The 16,922-nt window shown below is 28.2% G+C and overlaps 3 protein-coding genes across 3 annotated transcripts; 2 read left to right on the top strand and 1 right to left on the bottom strand.

The window, feature by feature from the left end:
* Positions 1–3,454: 3,454 nt before the first annotated feature.
* On the bottom strand, positions 3,455–4,093 carry OCT59_030190 (uncharacterized protein; the record flags this gene model as incomplete). The annotated part of the gene is made up of 3 exons (XM_066146505.1): positions 3,455–3,530; positions 3,683–3,812; positions 3,898–4,093. 3 exons carry the CDS (start codon positions 4,091–4,093, stop codon positions 3,455–3,457), a joined length of 402 nt encoding a protein of 133 aa, XP_065995141.1.
* Positions 4,094–12,385: 8,292 nt separating this feature from the next.
* OCT59_030189 (uncharacterized protein) lies at positions 12,386–13,345 on the top strand (the record flags this gene model as incomplete). Its single annotated transcript, XM_066146504.1, has 6 exons — positions 12,386–12,425; positions 12,501–12,508; positions 12,587–12,745; positions 12,810–12,936; positions 13,020–13,125; positions 13,213–13,345. The coding sequence occupies 6 exons, from the start codon at positions 12,386–12,388 to the stop codon at positions 13,343–13,345; spliced, it is 573 nt and encodes a 190-aa protein (XP_065995140.1).
* A 3,096-nt stretch (positions 13,346–16,441) lies between these two features.
* On the top strand, positions 16,442–16,895 carry OCT59_030188 (uncharacterized protein; the record flags this gene model as incomplete). Its single annotated transcript, XM_066146503.1, has 3 exons — positions 16,442–16,484; positions 16,560–16,773; positions 16,850–16,895. 3 exons carry the CDS (start codon positions 16,442–16,444, stop codon positions 16,893–16,895), a joined length of 303 nt encoding a protein of 100 aa, XP_065995139.1.
* Positions 16,896–16,922: the final 27 nt, after the last annotated feature.

Genomic DNA, 16,922 nt, shown 5'->3' with positions numbered 1-16,922 from the left:
ACCCTGACAATAAAAATTGCCATTAATGAACTGTTCAAAGACACAAAAATTATGGAAAGATCAGATGTTTATAATAAATATTTTTGCAAGATCCAGTTATCTTCCTATCTCTCAAGCGTATGGTGTTATCTATAGCAATGTCGCCAAACCGATCGTACGTTTAACGTAAAAAAGGCTAAATCATTTGACGTTAATACCATATCATTTAACTTTGAAGTACAAAGCATTTGGCATTAAATATAAACCATTTATCATTAATTCCAAAGTATTTGTCATTAATTCCCAAAACATTTGCCATTAATTCCTGAAAGATTTCATTTGTAAATCTATAAACAAATTTCCTATAAAATAAACAGGATTTCACGTACTTTAAAAAGAAAATTATTACTTAAATCACACCATTTGAATTTTAACCAAATATGGAAAATTATTTTCATATCACCAAACTGTTTGACACAGTATTGGCAAAGAATTAACTATAAAGTCAAACATTTCTTGGCACAGCAAATCATTTGAATTTCAGCTAACCTTAAACGTCAAATGATTTAACTTTTACATTTAAACATCTGTCAAATCCAAAGTACTATAGTTATCTGCTTCTCGTCTAAACTAATACTACAAACCATTTTGTTGATCTACTTCCTACATCCCTTCGCTGGGCTAACGAAAGTTGTTCAACTTGGTCAAGATGCGGGCCCGATTATATCAGCAGTTGGCAACTCTATACAACAATCATCATTATGTTTATTACCGCGTCAGCCACAAAATTTAAATAAATCACGTTTTTGATCAAGATAAATTCGGTAAATTTCAAGGATGGCGTCACTACGAAGATGCCCTCTTCTATACCTCTTCCAAGATTACTTGAAAGACTATCACGGAAATAAGTGTATTGTCCTAATTGATAAGTACGATCACCCTCTTGAAGTTGCTTATCAACATCAATATTACGAAGAAGATCGTGATTTTTTGCTTCTCTGAAGCCGTTTTCACAGAATCTTGCAAATGATGACTAACAAATGATTACAAATGATTGGATTGGCCAACGCAGCAATGATGAAATTTGAGGCGCCTCTTCTTGTTGGTGTTTCTCGCTAAGTCATTGTGATATTTATCGGGGCTTAAATAATTAAAGTATTCCCAATGCACCACGAAGTATTTGCAAATTATTTGGATTCACTAGAATGAAATCTTATGCTTCTTCAACATAATGGTAAAAAATCAGTTGAGATGAGGTCACAGGCAATCGTACAATGGATGCCGAGCCGGAAATAGTCTTAATTTGTACAACCTACATGGTCAATAAATTCTTTTATTAACGAAGGAACTTTGAAGGCAAGACATTGGATTGATACGGGTAAAGCCTTTTGCATTCGATTAGCTTCTGTTAGAATTATTTTATAACATCGTTTCCTGCAACATAACAGGAGATACTAAAACGAAAGGATTTGCTTTTGGAACTCAACTGAAGATTTTAAAATAATACATCAATGTTAGCTTCAAGGGTTGTGCAAATCAATGTAAGGCGATTATGGAAAGATATTGGACTATAATATGCTACAAAAATCAAATATGAGACAATGACTTTGGACCTTACCACTATGCGGGTTATCTTACCAAAGATAAAAATGACAATCTATGCATTCCAAACATTTGGAAGCTTTCTACAGAATAGCAGAATGGATTCGACAAATTGCAATTCATTTGAATTGGATTCAATTGCCTAATGCAAGCGTAAGTCTCTATCTATAATTTCTGTCGTATAAAATAATTTTTTATCTTTATTAAAATTAACTTTCACAACATCTCCGGAAGATCGGGTTTGATGCATACCAGTCAAAACTTTATATGAGCTTCTATTTTCTCCTGCACCATCACAAATTAAACCATATATACGTATGCTAATACATTTTAATCTGATGCAAAATTAAATAATAAAGCATTCAGTATGCGCTATAATTATATTAATACCATAATAATGCATTAATTCGCCGTAAAATTTTGAAAATCCTTCTCCGCAATGGATTTTCCCAAGGGATTCGTCCCAAACGATGAATCGAAACTCATCCATTTTTTTTTTGAATTTTTATAAACGATTGTCGGCTTCAAAATTCTTTCATCAACCCAAATTCTTTTCACTATCCATCTCGATGCTCAGAAATAAGCAGTGCATTGGATCGACAACAATGAACTTTATAGGGTCGAAGTATGACAACCGCAATAATTCTGACCATCTAACTCCAGTATCTTTCGTAAAACGTTTTCGAAGCATTAGAGCTACAACGTCACCATTCAGTGTGCATTTTCACGAAACTTGGCCAAATCTCGAGTAATAAACCATTCGTCTATATTGTCCATCCCGGCGAAATTATTTTCGTCGATTCTCATAATTTCCGTCGTTTTTGTGAATGCGACATGATGCAAGCGCTGAAATATACCCGCATATCTTCCTTGCCACGGGAACATCACACGAAACTAGTACTAAAGCTGCACGAATATTTTTTTCTGTTTTGGCATTCAAATGTTCGATTTAGAGTTCCACTCCATAGTAATTCTAAATCATCGACAATCATGCCAAATAGCGATTGATGGCGTATAATAATCTTCGCAGGGACCTGGTAATATTCCGAGAATTAATAAATTTTCTCTTTTAAATCGAATGTCCTTGTGCAAGTTGCAAATGGCGACATATATCACACCGGTGCCGTGAATTGTCCCTTCATAGGCGTTGAACTAATCCACATTCAGCATGTAATCGGCGTGCGAATCTGCAACTTCAGGCGAAAAAATTAGGCGAATCCGCGATAGCAAGTATCCTAAATGCTTTCCACACTCGACCATCGTAAATGCCGGTCAATATATTTTCAGAATGTGATCGATCGGACCAACAGTCTGAGTGACCTTTCGAATCCCGGACAAAAGACATAGGGTTGCTAATTGTCGACGAATTGTAGAAAATGGATAAATCATCTCAATTCGATTTGACACTTTATTTAATAATCTTATTTGATGAGATAAAGGAGTTTGGCACTTCTGGCGTCTCGATGAATTTGGAAATTCGATATGTTGACATTTCATAATGGCAAGAATTTCATCTCGACGAAACTCCTCTACTTCTTGTTTGTTGTATAATTTGCGATTAATTTACACACGCTGCAAAGCAACGAAATTGATCTTCTATATCAATATTTCTCGTCAGAGAAAAGCGTACGAAAATTTTCAAATGCGGTATCGCCAATTTCATCCAATAACAGTTTTATGAACTTTATTAGTGATTCAGTTGCTGTTTCTGGAATGTTAAATCTCATTCGAAATTTCATAATCCATATTAAAATCCATAAAAACTTATTATCATCGCTACAATGGAAATGACATCTCATTCTCTGAGCATTGGCTTGGAAGTTAGGCGTACGAATAATCTTCAAAAGTTTCAGAATTGTTATTTTCCGATTCGTCATCTCCATTCATCGTCATCTCCATTCGATTCGTCATCTCCATTCGATTCGTTATCTCCATTCGATTCGTTATCTCTATTCGATTCGTTATTTCCATTCGATTCGTTATCTTACATTAGTTTGTCTTCACTTCGATCTTCGGCCGTACTTTCCTTCAGAGCGATAAATCTTGTTCGACGTTACCGACGTTACCAACGAAAACTCGGTCAAAACGTACCTCGATCTACGTCTTTGGTGCACCCACAACTCTTTTCGCTTCATTTAAAATAGTCAATTGAGATGATCTATCATTAATATTTTCAGTATTTTCCAAAACTTCAGATGGTTCATTATCCCGAATTTCAGTATTTTCCAAAACTTCGGATAGTTCGTTATTCCGACTTCAGTATTTTCCAAAACTTCTGATAGTTCGCGTTATCCCGACTATATTTTCGATAATTACTTCTGAAACATCTGACGAAAGTCAGTTCGATAACTACGTCGATTCTTTCAGGTACAGCAATCCAACATTCCTTCGCAATCGCTACGTAAACAGACGCTTTACGAATTCTCATTAACGATCGATCAAGAAAACTTGAGTGACCAAGTAGTAATAGGATTTTCATCAAGACACTAGATATCGTTCTTTTTCGTCCCATTTTGTCAAAAATTTCAGATAATTTTGATAATTATGGAATTGTATCGAAATTTGTTTCGATTCAATAATTATCATATAATTGTTGCTAGTGAAGTTTCGACTAACGAATTTTCAACTCGGCTCGATCAACTTAAAGCGATTTATCGACTCATCAAACTTACGAATTTTCCATCAACTTTAAGTGATGTATTGAATTCTCATCAAACTTTTACGAATTTTCCATCAACTTGCGATGTATTGAATTCTCATCAAACTTTACGAATTTTCCATCAACTTTAATAATTTTCCGTCAACTGTTTCACGTTAAATTGAATTCTCATCAAATTTAAGTGATTTGGCGAATTTCACATCAACTAAAATTGATTTATCGAATTTCCATCAACTTAACGTAAAGTAACTTATCGAATTATTAATAAAAAATTCGATAAATCACTTATCAAATTTAAGAATTTAATAGTATAAATTAAGCTTTTGATCAAATTTTTAACTATAAATAAACTATAAAAAAACTCGATTCTTCAAAGTTTCGTCCTAGAACTTAACTTTTTTTTTCTTACAATTTCAAAATACTTTCGTGTAAAATTTTATTATATATTTTTACAAATTTAATAAATTTAATAAGAGTAAATAAATTTTGGCTATTTTAACAATTAAGAAAAGTTCTTATTTTTTCAAATATGCCGTCAAAGGACACATCAAAGAATATTAATAAAAAGGAGAGAAAGAAGGAACTGAAAGAAATGAAAGAGATGTTTTTTATCTCGTCCCTCCCGATATTGCCAATTAAAGGCTAAAACTACTTTACGAACCTCTAACACGTCATCAGAAACTTTACGATCCCCCTTCAACACGAAATCATCTTCTTCATCACCGAAAGTACTTTAAGATCCCCCCTTCAACACAAAATCATCTTCATCACCAAGTGCTTCACGAACCTCTCTCTCCAATACGAAATCATCTTCATCACCGAAATGCTTCACGAACTTCTCTCTCCAATACGAAATCATCTTCATCACCAAGTGCTTCACGAACTTCTCTCTTCAATACGAAATCATCGTCAAATATTATTAAATCAAAGTTTTTGTATACTTACAAGAAAATTCGAAAAAAATCCATTTATCGAAATCGACGATTCTGCATCGAAAGCTGGAGGAAGCAACCAAAACTTTGCAATCATCGGAAAAAATTTGAGTACTTCGTAAATTTCGATTATCGATTCTTAATTGTTTATTGACGAATGTTTTTACGATATATGTAGATATATATTTGAAAACCTTCACTTTAGATTCGAAGGTAGAAAATGTGAAATTAAGAGCGATAATATGGAATTGCAATATAAGATGTATAAACTTAATAAAGAACTTGAAGAGTCGAAAGAACGGGAATGAAATGCTAATAAAAATAAACGAGGAATTCGGAAAAGTAACGACAGACTTTGGCGAACGAATCGATTTTTATAAGAACCTTCGGATGCCGTTACATGAAAAAGTTCAAAGCCTAAACATAAACATCAAAGGTATCATAAATTTTTGTTATCCGTTTTATAACTATTCGTATAATTAATTACCTTTTATTTGCCAACGTTATAATAATGATAGCGAAGATAATGACGAAATTATCGACGTTGATGCCGAAACGACGAAAATGGATGAAAAGGACGATAAAGACGCAAGGGTTAAAAGAATATTTTAAAAAATGGTTTCGTGCTAATATTTACCGAATTTTTTATTACTGTTAATAATTTAGATGGAAATGAAGACCATTTTGAAAACTATGCCTGTCAAATTCGACCTTGGACTATGATCAAACGTTTACGAGCAAAACTAACGAGACATAAGAAAACAATTAATACCAGAACTAATGAAGAGTTTAAAGCCAAATTTTAACCCTACCTACGATAAGCCGACGAAACGGCTAATGTCACAGATAAATCTGTACGAAGTAGAATAATTACAAGAAGAAGGGAAGACTTGATAGTGATGATCATCATCTACACGCAAATGGGAGGATGAACGACGTAAGAATTTTAGTTGTTTTTAGTTAAATATAAACATTTTACCCATGTTATTTTGCGTTTAAAAAAATTCGTCAACTAAAAGCTGCCAAAGCTTTATAGCGATAAAGATGACGTGGTGAATCGCTCACTATGAAAAACAAGAGATGATCAATATCATTCAAGATATCAGATATCATTCACCGGAGCTGAAAGCGAAACGATGAGGAAATGCGTCGGAAAAACGTCAAATAGTTGCGTATAATCGATCATGAGATCATCAGAGGCCGTACTAACTTTCGATTTATTATAGTAATTTATAGATTTACACTAACTTGTTTCTTTCTAGTTAAAAACTTTTTTTAAGGGAAGTATTGATCCTTATTCATTTACACAACAAAACGCACAACTAACCAGACGTAGAAATTGGCGTACGATACGTTGCAAAATTTTGACGTCCAACCTCCGAACGATGCACCTACAATGGAGCATTACGCGTAGAACCAGGAAATGGTAATGTCGTATATGATTCTGATATAGATACGAGAGTATATACGACGACTATATGTACGATGATGCTGACACGTTTTAATGGAGTGTTGGTAATTATTATATACATTCGATGTTATTTCGCTAAAATTTAACGTTCGACGTTATTTCGGTATAATTTTCGCTTTAACCTTTATTTTATTTGTTTATCGTATCAAAAAATTAGCGTCATAACGGTTCGATGACAAAAGTCGTTTGGTCAAGGCGTTATATTATATAAATAGGACATTCTTATAATATATTATTATTAGCGTAAGATATAAATTGAACATTATAATAATTAGTATAAATTAGTATTAAATATATAGTATTAAATATTTTATTAAATAAATAACAATTTATTGCGTTTAAAAGCCGACCGAATGTTAAGTATTCGTTATAATGAATGTTATCTCGAAAGTTATACGATTTTTTATTCTGAAAGTCATGCCTAAAATCTACCGGTTTGCTTAGCTAAAATTTGCATCGAGTGGCAGTACCGAATGGTAACACTCGATAAAAACTTTCGGTTAAGAGATTCGTCTAACTTCGGCCAAATTTCAGCCATAATTCGGGCCAAATTTGCCTATACGAAATCTGGCCGAATTGGACTATTTCGACTAGTGATAACAGCATAAAAACCGGATATTTTTTTAATTTATCCGGATTTGACAGTTTCTGCCTAGATCGAAACACTAACTTATATTAAATAAATTTATTATTATTATAAAATAATAAAAATTAATAAGTAATTTCATCCTAGCAATTTCACCTCGAATGAAAATTAGTTATAATCTTTTTAAATATATAAATATATATTAATTTTTAGTGGTATTGCTAATATTACTAGCGTGCGTATCGTCACCACGTAAGATATTATTCTAATTATAATATAAATATCATTACTATACGTAAATTTACGGTAGAATGCTTTACCTAAACATTATAAAGCGCTAGTTACATAGTTTTTTAAAAATAGGAAAGTTTGATTTTATAAGAAATACAATTTTTTGTTTTAAAAAAGATTTTTTTTAGTCAAATTTTTCAAAATTTTAGCGCGATTAAGATCAGGTACTCAGGTTTGTTTTACACATTTATTATTTAAATTGAAATTTTTGAAAAAAAAATTTACGATGTGTTTTTAACTCTGGCCAAAATTATAATTTTCGGCCAGAATTAAGTGGTGTGGTGACGATCACCACTGTGATATTTAGCAATACCTCAATTTTTATAGAAATCAGTTTACTTAATAAATACAGTGGACATCAAAAAAAACGCACCAAACTTTTTTAAAATTAATTGCTCTTATTAAATCAATTTAAATTCAATTAAAATAAAATTTAAAACTTAAATAATATATGGTTTTGGCCTACTAAAAAACATAAAATTTAATATTAATTTACTAATTAGTTTTTTAATTACATAACATTAAATCAAAACAACTTGGATGCATTCTTTTTGCTCACTTTTTAAAATTTTTAAAAAAATCAAAATTTTCACAAAATTATATTATGCTTTTATAATAAAAAAATGTAAAATTAATTATTAAATAGAAATTATTAATTAAAATTAAAAAAAGTCAATACTTTTTAGTAATAAATTGATTAATTTATTTAATGAATCTATATCATATATTAAAAAACACTGCAATCACGTGAGCGTTATGTTTAGATTAACCATATAAATAAGTCATTTGAATTGTGTAGCCTTTCTCCCTATTCGTCGCCAATATTACACAAGACCAAAAAGGAAATTTTATTTCTGGCGAAAAACTGAAATTTTGAGTTATGCGGGATTCCATAAAAGGAAATTGTCAGTTACACAAATTTCCAAAAAAGGAAATTTTGTCTTTTGTTACTTTTCAGAGAAATTAAAAAAATGTATTGCTCAAATTTCCAAAAAAGGAAATTCTTTGCAGATCTTTTAATTCTGGCCAGAATTACATATTAACTGTTGTCGTAGACAACAGGTGAACACTAGTATAATTAAAAATTACTATAAAACATATAGATTTTACAGTTTTTATTATAACAGTTTTTCTTTAAAAGCTACATTAAATCAAAAAAGTTTTATAGTAAAATAATACCCCAAAATTAAATTACTTCTAATTAAGGGAATTTGCGAAAAAAAAATGGAGTGCAACGGACCTTTAGATAGTGAGATATTACTTGTTAAAGTATGGCAATGATCTTCATTTTACATATAGTGTAATCGTTTCATATGTAAAATGAAGATCGTGCATCTTAACAAGTAATATCGCTATCTAAAGTCCGTTAACACTCCATTTTTTTTTTCGCAAATTTTTTAATTAGGAGAATTTAATTTTGGTATTATTTACTATAAAATTTTTTGATTTAATGTACTTTAAGAAAAACTGTTATAATAAAAACTGTAAAATCTATATGTTTTATAGTAATTTTTAATTATATTCATTAAATAAATTAATCAATTTATTACTAAAAAGTATTGACTTTTTTTAATTTTAATTAATAATTTAAGCTATTTAATAATTAATTTTACATTTTTTTATTATAAAAGCATAATATAATTTTGTGAAAATTTTGATTTTTTTAAAAATTTTAAAAAGTGGCAAAAAGAATACACCAAGTTGTTTTGATTTAATGTTATGTAATTAAAAAACTAATTAGTAAATTAATATTAAATTTTATGTTTTTTAGTAGGCCAAACCATATATTATTTAAGTTTTAAATTTTATTTTAATTGAATTTAAATTGATTTAATAATAGCAATTAATAATTTTAAAAAAGTTTGGTGCGTTTTTTTTGATGTCCACTGTAAAAAGCAAATTTCTTAATAAATTTTATAATAAATCTAAATTTGCAATTTTGGCAAAAATCAATCAATATTAAACTTACAAAATTTATATAAATAATTGCTAATTTTTTTGTATAAATACAATTTTAATTGCAAATTAAATATTATAATAAAATAAAATTTTAAATATTTAAAATTTTATAATTTAACTAATTTTAAGTTGTTAATAATAGTAAAAGTATTTTAATAACTAGGAAATAAAATTTGTGCACACTTATGCATGTGCACACCCTCCATTTTTGGTAATTTTTATATAGTAAATTTGTCGATTATTAATTATTGCGTGACTTTAGTAAAATACTGATTTTTTTAAATATTCATACCACAACTCTTACGTACATATTATAGAGCCTTAAAAATTTATTTATTATGTGTATTTTTGCCTATACTACAACTTTACTTAATGAGCCATGAAGGGTTTATATATAATATATCCATGAGAATGCGCACATGTGCAGATGTGTACAAAATTTAAACCCTAATAACTATTTAATTTTAATCATATAGGCTGATTTGTTTACTCTGCATTATTAAATTGATCTTCACAATTTTTGTTACTCAAAATTATTTTGTAATACCAAAAAATCATCTGATTGATGATCACTTGATTAAATAATAAGTTGAACAAAAATTTACATTTGCGAAACTTAAATTATTAAATGTAAAAAAGCTGTGAAAAAACCCATTTCACTAATAAAAAACCCATTTCTCATATATATGGAATTTTTAACATATATTATTAAAAAGTAAGTATATTTTAATAAAATATAAAGTAAAATAAAATTTATATAGTCTTAGTAGCTATAAATGTTTATAAAAATATAATAAAAATATCATATAAAAGATGGTATTATAATAGATATTTTTAAACAATAAAAATAATTATTTTATATCGGAATTTGTATTACAATGTTTAAACACAAATATATCAAGATCCACTGATCCGTTTTTTATAATTTTAGGCTCGTTGGAAAGCCCTTGTTCTGGACTTTGTAGGCGAAAAAAGAGCTCGCCGATTGAATCATTAGATTCGGAGATATTTACGTTTAAAGTTGAGGTACGAACTTTTTAACATGCTTAAATGCAAATATCTTGGGATCCACTGATTCATTTTTTATAAATTTAGGCTCTTTGGAAAGCCCTTGATCTGGTCTATATGAGCGAAAAAAGAGCTTGCCGATTGGATCATTGGATCTGGAGATATTTACGTTTAAAGTTGAGATACAAATTTTTAACATATATAGTAAGTGCTAAGAATTATATTAATTTAAAAGAAATATTTACCAAATTATAGTATAATAAAATTAAATAAAAATTTTTTAATACTCATCCCCAATTTACTGTATATTATATAGTATTTTGTATAATAAAAATGTAATAAAATCAATATTTTAATTAAAGGTAGACAAATCAGCCCATATGTAAAATTTACACAGGTCGAAAAGTGAAAAATCAGGCATCAATCAGTCACCAATCGGTCACCAATCAGGTAGCTGATTGGTGACTGATTGGTGACTAATTGATGCCTGATTTTTCACTTTTTGACTTGTGTTAACATATAATTACTTTTAAAAGTTAGTATATATTATTATATAAAATATTTTATTTGGTATAACTATACTTGCCGCCTATTTTCCAAAAAAGGAAATTTAAACAATGATTTCATATTGATCTTATTGTTTAAATTTCCTTTTTGAGGAATGGGTGGCAAGTATATGTGTAACAGTCAATAATTCTATAAATAAATTTTACATACTATTTTATAATCATTTAAAATGATTGTACTTTAAATTTGGTTAAAATTAATTAATTATTGAAATACTTTTACTATTAATAACTTTTTAAAATTAGTTAAATTATAAATATTATAAAATATTTAAAATATTATTTTATTATAACATGTAATTTGCAATTAAAATTATATTTACATTAATATATCAATACATTGTATATAAATGGATTTTAACTATATAGATAGAGGAGGATATATTTGATTTGAAAAAAAGAAAAATTTTGAAACATAATGAATAATGGTTAATAGTATTAGAAAAAACAAAACAATATATAAACCAATTTATTAGAAAGGGAAACGGGTATTTTGAAAGGTATATAATAATACAAAAATATACAAATATAACATAACCTTTTTTTTTTTATCTAAAGGGTAATGAAAGCATATACTTAAGTCTTATGATATAGTGATCCTATATAATTCAATAGCTACTATTAAAGAATATAGGTGAATTTTATAAGATGATAGTAGGGGGCAGAAGCAATCTTATAAATAGGGAACTGGTTTGGAGTTTTAATAAATTAGTTATATAATAGATGTTTTTGTATTCTTATATATAATTAATAAACTCACAAATTGCACTACTTTGGAAAAAAAAAAATTGTATTTACAAAAAAAAATTAGAAATTATTTATATAAATTTTAAGTTTAAATTTTTTATATAAATATTGTATTAAAAAAAAAGGCATTTAAAATAAATTCTAAAAAACAAAAATATATAAAGTTTTTATAATATATAACTTAAGAAAATTTATGTTAATATAAATATAAAAAATCTTTATTTATTAGTAATTATAAGATTTCTAAAAAACATGATATGATCACTAATTAATAAGTTATTTAATAATATTAATTAGGATCATACTTTTCCAAAACAAAAAAGTTATTAATTTTAGAAATATTAAATAACTTTTACTTAAATTAGAATTGAAATGGATTATATATTACTTATGTCTAAAATTATAATGATTTGTAAAATTATAAGATATTGTTATAAAAGTTAAAAATGAGAATCCAAAGTGTTAGAACTTAAACATGGAAAATCTAAATATGCCATTATATAAGTAATAAGATTAGCTGGCGTAACCTCCTAAAAGATTTGATTAGATCGAATTCGCAGATCTTTGTTTTGATTGCAAAGTAAAATGGAAGTCCCAACTCTTTATTCAAATTATCGTTCTTCCTGTAGCTGGCGTATTCGTACAACTTTGAATTGAAAAGAAATTGGTTACGAGACAATTCCGATCAACTTACTTGAAGATGAGCAAGTGCGTGGTGTTTTGAAATAAATATATTTTACTCGCTAATAGATGCTTATATACATATATATATTTTTGCTTAAAAAGAAAACACTAGAATATACATCTATTAATCCGTTTCAAGTTGTTCCAGCATTGAAAATCGACGGAGTGGCTTTGACTCAGTCTATTGCTATTCTTGAATACTTGGAAGAAACTAGACCTGAAAAACCTCTCCTACCAAAAGATCCTATCAAGAGAGCTTTGGTACCAATATATATTATAAAAGATAACATTTTATTTTGACAATACTTATTCGACTTGTTTTTAGGTTAGATCGTTGGTACAGGCGATTGTAGGTGATGCGCAACCTATCACTAATTTAAGAGTTAGAAAATACGTTGAAGAAACACGCAGAGATGAATGGACTAATTATTGGGCGACTTTTTCTTTTCAACGTAAAAAATTTGGAATTTGAATTTTAAATTATATATATATGTATATATATATTAATTTTTGTATATTTAATCTTTCGTTGTAGGTATTGAAGCTCTACTTGCTGCTACAGCAGGAGAATATTGTGTAGGCGATGAGGTCACATTTGTGGATATTTGTCTCATACCTCAGGCATATAATGCTGCTCATAAGTAAGGGAATATTTAATATTTTATCAAAAAAAATCACGATATAAACAAGGTGAAGTGGTAATCATATTCAACGAATAATTTTATTAGGTTTAAAGTGGATATGTCAAATTTTCCTATCATTCAGCGTATTTACAATAAGTGTTTAGAATTGAATGCATTTAAAATGGCGCATCCGCATAGACAAATTGATTGTCCAGACGAATTTAAAGAAAATAAGTAAAATAATTTATGTTTATTGTATGAGAATATAATTATTTTTTTAAAAATTCTTAATCATTCTATATTAAATATGATAAGGTGAATTGATTCACATGAAACAGTGAAAAGGGAGTTTGATCAACAGATATAATTTTCCGAAAATTCTTTAAACATTTAATTTTCTTTTTTTATTCGGATTCATTTTAAAACAAGTGCGAATTCTCCCGAAAATGCATGACGATCTTTTAAGTTAAAGAGGGCAAGAGTTTATTTTAAAAACGTGTATGATTCAAAAATAAACAGATATATAACTATAAATATACATATATGAAGGCTGTGTGTTGTTCTTCATATTGTAAACAATAAAAATAACTGAAATAATTATTCTTTAACCTGAATTGACACTTGATGTAAGACTAACAGACATTATAAAAATAAATAAAAAAACGATTTGTTACACAGGGAAATATTCTATGTTATATATTTTTTTCAGATTCGATTTCTCGAAATTTGAGATCTTATAAGAGGCTCGCTAGGGAAAAAAAAATTATTTTTTTTTCCTCGTCTTTGCTTATCTATTAAAATCTCTAATTTTCTCATGAAAAGATTTGAATTTAAACGAATTTAATCATAAGATCACACACAATAATGCAAGCTTTAAACGCTTTCCCCAATGAGACAGTAAATCCTTATCATTACCGTAAACAATCTGCACTTGGACTACCCTTCTCGATTCTTACTCTATCTCGCTTCAATACGAATGTTATCTATTATCATGTGGCGAAGTGTTTATGCTGTTACCCGGTTCCCTATAAGCAGAAAGAATTGTGTTACTTCAAATTCAGTCAGCTGTCAAAAAAAATTCAGGGTGCACAGGTACAGTAATTACGATAAATAGAAATTGTATTATATAATTTTATATTATATTATGTGATAAAATGGGTGAACATCTTTTTAGTGGGGTGAGAAAAAAAGAGACAGTCAAACAGACAGATGCATTTCATCACTTCTTCTCGAGAATTTGTAATAACTTCCTAATTTACCCCATGTATTATGATACCCCACTATCCATTTCATTCTAAAAAAGAAACCTTTTTCACCCCCGTGCACATCACTGATTAATCGTATGTAATATATGTAATATATATGTCATTTGATGATATACTTTTTACGCGTCAATATATCTGATATTTACATTATTTCATAATGGATGTTTGTTTATTCGGAAATATTAAGAAAAAAAACAATGTGATATAATAATTAAGTTAGATCTAAAGCGATTGCACCCCATAAATAATAAAACCTTATCATTTTTCTTGAACACAAATTGATCACTTGAGTATTTCGAATGCACGATAAAAATCACGCGGGATATAATACATTTCATAATGCATAGATCAAATACATATACTATAACAATATAAATATTATTAATTTCCAAAATTTATATTTTAAAATATCGATGGAACAACTATAAATACCCTCTCTCCTTGCTACGTTGTTCTAATTTCCCACACCTTTTTCTTCTTTTTTTCCGTCCATCGAAAAATTGAAGAAAGTGGTATCATTAAAAGGTGACGCATTAGTATTGAAAAGTAAAAAAGGAGTGTGTCAGCTCTTCCCTTTTTCCTAAAAAAGAAGAAAAAAAAAAGAAAACGGAACGACAGTCCAACAAGAAGACACACTATATCAACTTTTTTCACTTTTTCATTACATATCACCAATTGTCGCTGTCCTTTAAAGCGTCTCTTGCCAAAAAAAAGAAAAGGAAAAAAAGAGAACTTAATTTATAAAAATTTCTTATTGTTGACGTGTATTATTCTTTTTTTCTTTTTCTTTTTTTTTTTTACATTTCCCTCAGATTTATTATTCGCTCGCTGATTCGAAATGGATCTTGATTGTGCTTGATTTGTGAACAAAAGACTCTGGTAATTATTAAAATGCAATTAATTAATTAAGTGTGATTCTAAAATTTTTTTTTCTTCTTTTTAACCTTTAGGGTGCTCTTTATTGCAGCGAAGAGTGTAGGTTTAATTCGGCATACACTTGTCTTACGCCTCCGATGTCACCTACTAGTACTTCTGGTTCCTCGACACCAACTGATAGTGGTAGCAGTACTTCAAGTGTTTCTATAGCTACGAACAATAGTTTCGTATATCCTTTCTATAGAAAGCCGTCACCATTGCTTTCAACGACCTCAACGACCTCCAATTACCAGCACTAACAACGATCATCTTAAAAACGATATGAATATTTGTGTTTTACTTCCCGATATAAAAAAATCACAATCTGCATTGAATCAATTGAACCCTGCTTTCAAAAACACGATCGAAATGCCAAATAAATTCATATTTTTTTTTCTTTTGTGATGATTTATCCACAATTTCTTTTGTTTATGGACTTTTTCCTTCACCTTTCAATTCCTCGAATCTGATTATTTGTTAAAAAAAAAAATTTCGTTTTTACCTTTATTTTTCGATTATTTCCTTTTTTTTTATTCGACGAATATCTGATTCTTTATATATATTCATCGCCAACAAAAAAAATCTTATTCGCAAAAAAAAAAACAAAAAAAAAACATTATTATTTTATAAATATATACATATATAAATTAAACACCAACAAACAAAACAAATATCTATGATTTCAAAAAAATTTTAAAATTTTTATTCTTTTGTACAGATTGTAAATTTTTTCTTTGTTCATTTTATGTATAATTAATTAATTATTATAATTATTATATAAGTTTATTTCCTCTCTCTTTGTTCTATTCTGATTACATAAGAAAAATTTTTTTGTATACTTTTTTAAAACTCTTGTTTATATATATAAATATGCCCCGTTTTTTTTTTCTTTATCTAATCAAAAAAAAAGCTGAAATTAAATAAATAAAAATAAAAATGGAATTGGTTTTTTAAAATCGCGTATTTGGATGTTCTTACTGCTTACTACGCCGCATAATGAAATTTTTGTTATTACATCAAAATTACAACATTACCAAGTAATCTCGTGTAATTACTTAAATTACTTAGCTGCACGTCTAAATGCACGAATTTTTTTTTTTTGGAACTTGGAAGAAAGTTCGATTTTTTTTACGATTCTTTTCTCATATGTAAAAATGGCAAATAGAAACCTTCCAGAACCTATAAAATTTATTACTGGCACGTATTTTTTTATTTTTTGCAAACTTTTTAAAATTATACGATTTAAACTAATTCCGTCTTTTTTTTATATAGATGTTTTTGTTGGAGCACTTAATATATTAAAACCAATATTTTCAATAATAATAGCACTTTATTTTGCATGGTATTCTTTTACATTCTTATCAAATAACTTTCAACAAGAACTTTCAATGCAGTGTTGGGCAATTGGACAATTGGACGTTTTGGACATTTGTCCAAAACCTGTCCAAAACTTGTCCAAAACCAAAACCTTTTTTTCATTGGACAGGTTTTGGACAGATCACATGACAAAAAATTTAATTTTGGCCAGAATTATGACTAATTTTGGCTAATTTTAATTTTAGTTCAATTATTAAATTACTTCAAAAATCTTTAAATGTTAATTTTTAATATTATTTTGATTTTACATTAATTTTT

Source organism: Rhizophagus irregularis, chromosome 9, assembly GCF_026210795.1.
Source record: "Rhizophagus irregularis chromosome 9, complete sequence".
Lineage (NCBI taxonomy): Eukaryota > Fungi > Glomeromycota > Glomeromycetes > Glomerales > Glomeraceae > Rhizophagus > Rhizophagus irregularis.
This window is presented reverse-complemented; position numbering and strand designations above follow the sequence as displayed.